Source organism: Mesitornis unicolor, unplaced genomic scaffold (assembly GCF_000695765.1).
Source record: "Mesitornis unicolor isolate BGI_N332 unplaced genomic scaffold, ASM69576v1 scaffold27477, whole genome shotgun sequence".
NCBI classification, from domain to species: domain Eukaryota; kingdom Metazoa; phylum Chordata; class Aves; order Mesitornithiformes; family Mesitornithidae; genus Mesitornis; species Mesitornis unicolor.
The window spans coordinates 1,626-7,364 of record NW_010194744.1 but is presented as its reverse complement, the minus strand read 5'-3'; the positions used below and the strand labels follow the sequence as shown (position 1 = coordinate 7,364).

The 5,739-nt window shown below is 59.4% G+C and overlaps 1 protein-coding gene across 1 annotated transcript in view; it reads left to right on the top strand.

The window, feature by feature from the left end:
• Positions 1–1,038, top strand: part of LOC104543327 (tropomyosin alpha-3 chain-like) — a gene marked incomplete at its 5' end in the record, with an annotated part of 3,961 nt that extends 2,923 nt beyond the window's left edge. Inside the window, one exon of the mRNA XM_010187911.1 lies at positions 956–1,038. Within this exon, the coding sequence (XP_010186213.1) occupies positions 956–1,038 (83 nt within the window). The remainder of the gene's footprint in view (positions 1–955) is intronic.
• Positions 1,039–5,739: the final 4,701 nt, after the last annotated feature.

Sequence of the window (5,739 nt, the reverse complement as noted above, 5' to 3'; positions counted from 1 at the left end):
TGGCAAACCAGAACTGCAGGCCTCTGGCCTTTGCCACGGCGTGTGCCTTCGTGGCTCTGTAGTGCTGGGTCCTGGAGACTCCAAGCCACATCCCCTGTCTGGAGTCACTCGGGAGGGTTTTAATCTCGAAATAGCAATGGTGTCAGCTGAGCTGTTCCGGAGCTGCAGCCAAGCAGCAATCCGAGCCACCTCATGATCCAGGGCAAGCTGTTATTGGGAACTGCAGAAACTCCTCCAAATCCCTGCGTGCTCCTCTTGAAACGCGGCGATGGAGATTTGGCTCCAGTCTCCAGCCTCGCTGCTGAAGTGACCCAGTTAATGACAGCTGACGAAGTTCTGTGGGCTCTGCGAAGCCGTTCACGGCGTTTCCAGCTGTGCTGCGGCCTGTGCCAGCCCCACAGTGCTGGGAGTGCAGCAGGGCGAGCTCCGGGGCTGCCTCCTCCCCAGGGCGGGTGATGCGCTGCCTGCTCCTTTATCTGATGGGGAGCAGGTGTGGCTGTTCTGGGCTCACCTGCCTGTGAATTCAGAACGGGAATTCCCTCTGATGCCCAATTATGTGGCTGACCTCACCCAGGCAGGTTTTTGTACCGAGGCTGAAGGTGAGAACAAAGCACCCCGTTGATCTGCGTGTAGCAATCTCCTCCCAGGGGGATGGAGCTGCCCTTCCCCGCACTGACACGGCTGGGCAGCCTGTCCTCACACGCTGGTGTGGTTTGGCTCTTGGCTCTGCTCCCCTGGGAGCTGTTGCAGTCCTGGAAGGCGCTGTCTGGTCACGCTGTCCTCAGGCCATCGAACACCCCGTTCATTGCCAGGAACGCGTACGGTGGCTCCACATCTAACTCCATTTTCTTCTGTTCGTGAACCCCACGCTGCTTTTCCTGCCCCAGGGTGTTGGAAGAACTCCTCTGCCTTCCCTCACGGTTTCCCTTTTGTTCTCCTCCTGAACCTCTTCTAGATGAGCTCTATGCCCAGAAACTGAAGTACAAAGCAATTAGTGAGGAGCTGGACCACGCCCTGAATGACATGACTTCCATGTAAATATGAGCTGGCTGGTGTGCTTCAGCAGGCTATAGACCGCCACAGCTTGCTTGGGTTGCTGTGATTTCCCTAGTTGGAGAATCAGTGGCGCTGTGTTGTCCAGGTTACTTCTACAGATCTCTGCCCCCGTGGCTGGGGAGGTGTCCCCGCTGCATGCCGTGCCCTGACTCCCACTCCCTGTGGTCTGCATGTGTAACACCGCGTGCTGCGCTGCCTGGCAGGGCTCTGACCGAACTGCCTGCAACTCCCAGTCCCGCTGGGAAAGGCTTCCTAAGGCAATGGCCCCGCTCCCTGCTGGAGCCGCTGGGCCGCGGTCTCGGGATTCCTCCTGGAAGAGGCCGTGGGCAGCGCTCGAGCGGATTCCTCGGGAGCTGCCGTAACAGGCTTGCGATGGGCCGGATCATGAACTGATCTGTGGAAGTAGCTGAACTCGCGTGTTTCCGCAACTTGGCTACTCAGCTTTTAGTTGGGTTTGGTGCTAACAGCTGCTCCGCACAGTCCCTACCGCTAACCCAGGAGAGGCCGCGCTGCGGAGGAGGAGCCTTAACAGAGCGTCCCAGAGCTCCCCTAGACCGAGTTTGCTGTGCACAAACATCGAGCTTCTCTTAAAATCAGTGTCTCCTTCTGTCTCACACAGATAAGTCTTGCGATTCCAAACTTCACTTTGGATTTGCCTCTCTGCTTGGTGGCTTGTTCTGCATCTGCTCCCTGTGTTCACGCTCTCATCTCGCTCTCAATTCCAGCACCTTTTTCCAGTCACTGTGTGCGGGGCGGCCCGGGCAACGAGCGCTGTAAGGACACTGAAGCCTGACAGCGGCAGCAGCCCCCGGCTGCGCTGCCCTTGCTCCTAAACAAAGCTCCCTCTGTTTGACCCGATGTGCCAGACACTGCCGTGCTCTGAGGGGCTGCCCTTTCGCTGTCTGGGTGTAGCTGGGAGGGTGTTGTTCTCATCTGCATATCTTGTGGAGAGCCATAAAGCTCCTTTTGTATTCTGCCTCTTGCTTGAGCATGATGTCACTGGTTTTTAAGGAAAACAACTCTTGTATAAATTGAATGGAATGGGTTCGTAGTGACCACTTGCTGCTCCGGGGTGACTGCTTCGGGGGTGCAGCCTTCTCACCCGTGCAGCCCTCATCACCCTTGGTGGAATACACGGCCTTCGTTACCGCGCCGGTCGTTCCCTTTGGCTGTCTCACAGCTCTGCAAGTGTCGCACGCTCCGTGGGGACAGATGGAAGGCTGGGGTTTGTCACAGGTTGTCCCCGAGCTGTGCCTGTTCAGCCTGGCTCAAGTCACCCCTCACGCCCGCTCGGCCGCGTTCACCGCCGTCGGTTGCCAAACGCGGTTGCGGTGGGAAGTTGCCACACCTGATCGTTACTGGGTCGCTGGCAGGGTGTGAACACCAATAAATACCCAGGGCGCTGTGGCTGTGGGCCAGGGCTGACACCGAGCACCGCGGCTGGCGACAGACGCTTGGCGTGCGTCCCCGCTGGCCCGAGCCTGTTGCCGTTGCTCTGGTATCATAAACACGCTCAGCCTTGTTTGTAACTGTGCGTGCCGCCTCGTGGTGGCTCGTCAAATACTTCTTCCTTTCTGGGTTGGTTCATCTGCCACAGTGCCCGAAGAGCCCTTCGTGAGCAGAGTTTTGATGAGCTGGGACACCTCCCGTGGTTCCCTCAGGTTTGTGTCACTGTTTCCACACAAACAGCCATGGGGATGGCGTGGGCGCGCCAAGCCGCCCCAGCCTGTCCTCACTCTGTCTTCTGTGTCAGGGCTGTCCCCTCTCTGTGGGCCTGGGTGGGGAAGGAGGGAGCGTTTCCAAAGGGAATTTCAAAGAGTAAAAGCTTGGAGAGCTCTGGAGGTGGTGGTCTGACCCCCTGGGGTGCAGGGCAATGATTCTGAACTCGCAGAGCCCATTGCTCCTCAGTAACCAAGGCTGCAGCTGGAGCAGGGGGTCTGGGTCCTGTGGGAGGGATGGGGCTTCTGTCACCAGAGTCTGGGGCTGTGGAGGCTTCCCAGTGCTGCTCTGCCAGCTCTTCCCTGGTGGGAGGTGGCACCTCGTCCTGTGAAGGGCCCTCTCAGGGGAGGTCCCGTCAGCTCTGTTTGTCACTGCCTCACGCCGTGTGGGGCTGGAGGCTCCGCTGTTGTGCGGCGGTGTCGCAAGCGATGTTATCGGAGGCTGGGCTGCGGCAGGGCCTTCCCCTGCTGGTCCCGGTGGATGTGGGTGGGTGGGTGATGCAACTCCTGCCCTGGGAGGTTTTGGGAGGCTCCTGGTCTGACTGGATTGCCAGGCCTGTGCAGGCCGGTTGCCCTGCGTGGGGCCGTTGACTCCGGGTGCTGTGGATGTGGATGAGCTGACCAGGGGTGCAGGTCCTGCAGCTCCCAGGCACTGAGGCGGCTGCTGAGGCTGCCCTAGGGCTGGGTGGAGATGGGAGCAGGCCTAACGCTGCGGTGAGCCCCAGCAGCCCGGGGCAGCGCTCCCTGTTGAGCTGCTCTGAGGTCTGGGAAGGGCCACGCTCGTGACTGCAGCCGGTCGGGTCCTGCGGGTGGGAGGATCCTCGGGTCCCTGTCCACAAGCAGTGATGCTGTGCAAAGGCCGGGAGCCTGCAGCCACTGGTTGTCACCGCAGTTTGCTCCCGTCCTCTGCCATGTCCAGACCCAGGACCAGCCCTGGTGGCCAGGGCTGGAGGTTGGCATTGGGTTGCCTTCCCTGCTCACTCATATCCAGCGCTTGGTCCCTTCTGTAAAGCCACCACGGGACCATGAGCATTGCTGCCCTCTGTGAGGCACGGCTGGAGCGGGTGCTGAGGGCTGAGAGGAGCCCATGTCCCAAACCTTGCCAGGTCTCGCTGAAGGGCAAAACATTCCTAGATTGGAGGAGTGGTGCAGATCCCCTTCGGAGCCTGCCCTGGGGGCCAGGGACCCTGTGGTACAGGGATCTGAGGAGAAGCCCCAGGCCAGCAAGAGGTGCCGTGGTCTACGTTCACTTGTCAGGCAGTGGCAGCGCGCTGTGTGTGTCGCTGGTTTGTGGTGACCAGTTCTGCCGGGCTGGAAGCTGTCGTGTGGGGTTTTTCACTGCCTTTCACTGTCGTGGGGCAGACACAGACCAGGAGCCTGTGCTCCAGACCTCCCTCTGTCCCTACCCAAAGCAGATGGACGCTGCCATCAGCCCTGATCTAGGTGTGGTGGGTTGTTGGTGTGGCACAGGGCCGTGTTTGTCCCTGGAGCTGTGTCCTCGGGGTCAGGATGAGGTGCTGTCGTTCTCCTGGTGTCCCTGTGGGGTTAAACCCCACTGACCTCACTGCTGCGTGCCCTGGAAGGAGCCTCTGGTTCTGCTGTGGCAGGACGACGTCTCTGCACATCCCGAGCCCCTCCTTGCCTGGGTGCAGCCCGGCCACCTCCTCTGCTCCTCTTCCTTTCTTTGCCTTCGCAAGCCCCTGGCAGCTCTTCCATTTCTGCTGCACTTGGCTCTCCGCGATCTTCCCCTGCTGAAACACTTTGGAGCGAGGCAAACCCTTCTTCTCCCCGGCTTTGTCCACGGCACGGCCAGACGTGACCTGGGGACGGCTGATGTGATGTGCTGGCCCTGGCGCTCTACTAACCTGCCCTTTCTCTCTTTTTCTCTCTTCCTCTTGTTTCCCCTGATCCCGTTGCCGCTGCAGAGCGCCTGTACAGCCAGCTTGAGAAAAACCGCCTGCTCTCTAACGAGCTGAAGTTAACGCTGCATGATCTGTGTGACTGAGAAGGGGGCCCACTAATGCCATTAAACGAGCTTATTGCGACCGCCAGTGCTGTGGACCACAGTGACTTGCACACTTGATGCAATCGCTGCTATTTAACAGGGCACTTGAATTTATCCTCTAATTTATTTAAGAGCCTTTTTTAATATAAATCTATAAAGGTAATCTCTGTCCTTGCTGAGGTAACCCTCAGATCTGGCTGTTTTCTGAGCAGTCACGTTCACTTCTCCATGGAGCCAGCCTGGCTGAGAGAGGGCTGGGGTGAGTTGAGGGTTACCTCTGCTGGAAGATGCCTGTTAAGTGCTACGACTTAATTTACCGTTAGCCGAGTGACTGTAGGACTTCCCGCTGCATGGAATGATGGCTTCTAACAATAAAGCAGTGACCTGGTGGTCTGTGAGCGCTGCGCCCCTGTAGTACGTTCCTGTAGAGTTCAGTCTTACCCTCGGAGGTTTGGGGGAAGCGCTCGTCCCCGGGGCCTGACCCCAGTGCAGCTGCAGAGTCCCAGCGCGGGTTGGGAGAGCTCCCGGACGTCTGGAAGGCGAGTCCCAAAATCCAGGGCGTGAAGCAGTGCCTGGAGGGCACCTTTAAAGGCTGCGGTCGGTAGTGCTCTAGGAAGGCTGCTCCTCGCTCTCTGCACAGTTTCGCAGCCCGGGGAGGTTGGGGAGCGGCTTTGGGAACTGCCTGTACGTCTCTTGCAGCCTGTCTGTCCGGTGTCCCAGCGCGTGGACCTCATCAGTGATCAGGGTGGGCTCCACTTTGGAGTCAAGCCCACCTAGAGCGCTCGGTGCTGGCCTGAGCTCTCCTCCTGGCTTAAGGAACATGTGAGAATCGACCATGCGGCTGCCCACAGCCTGGGGCAGAGCTGCGGCACCCTCGCTCCTCCTCGCTGCCTGCACCGAAAGCCGCCTCTCCCCGCTGTCCCTGCGGCATGGTTGTCTGCTCCCCGCACCGCTGGGTAG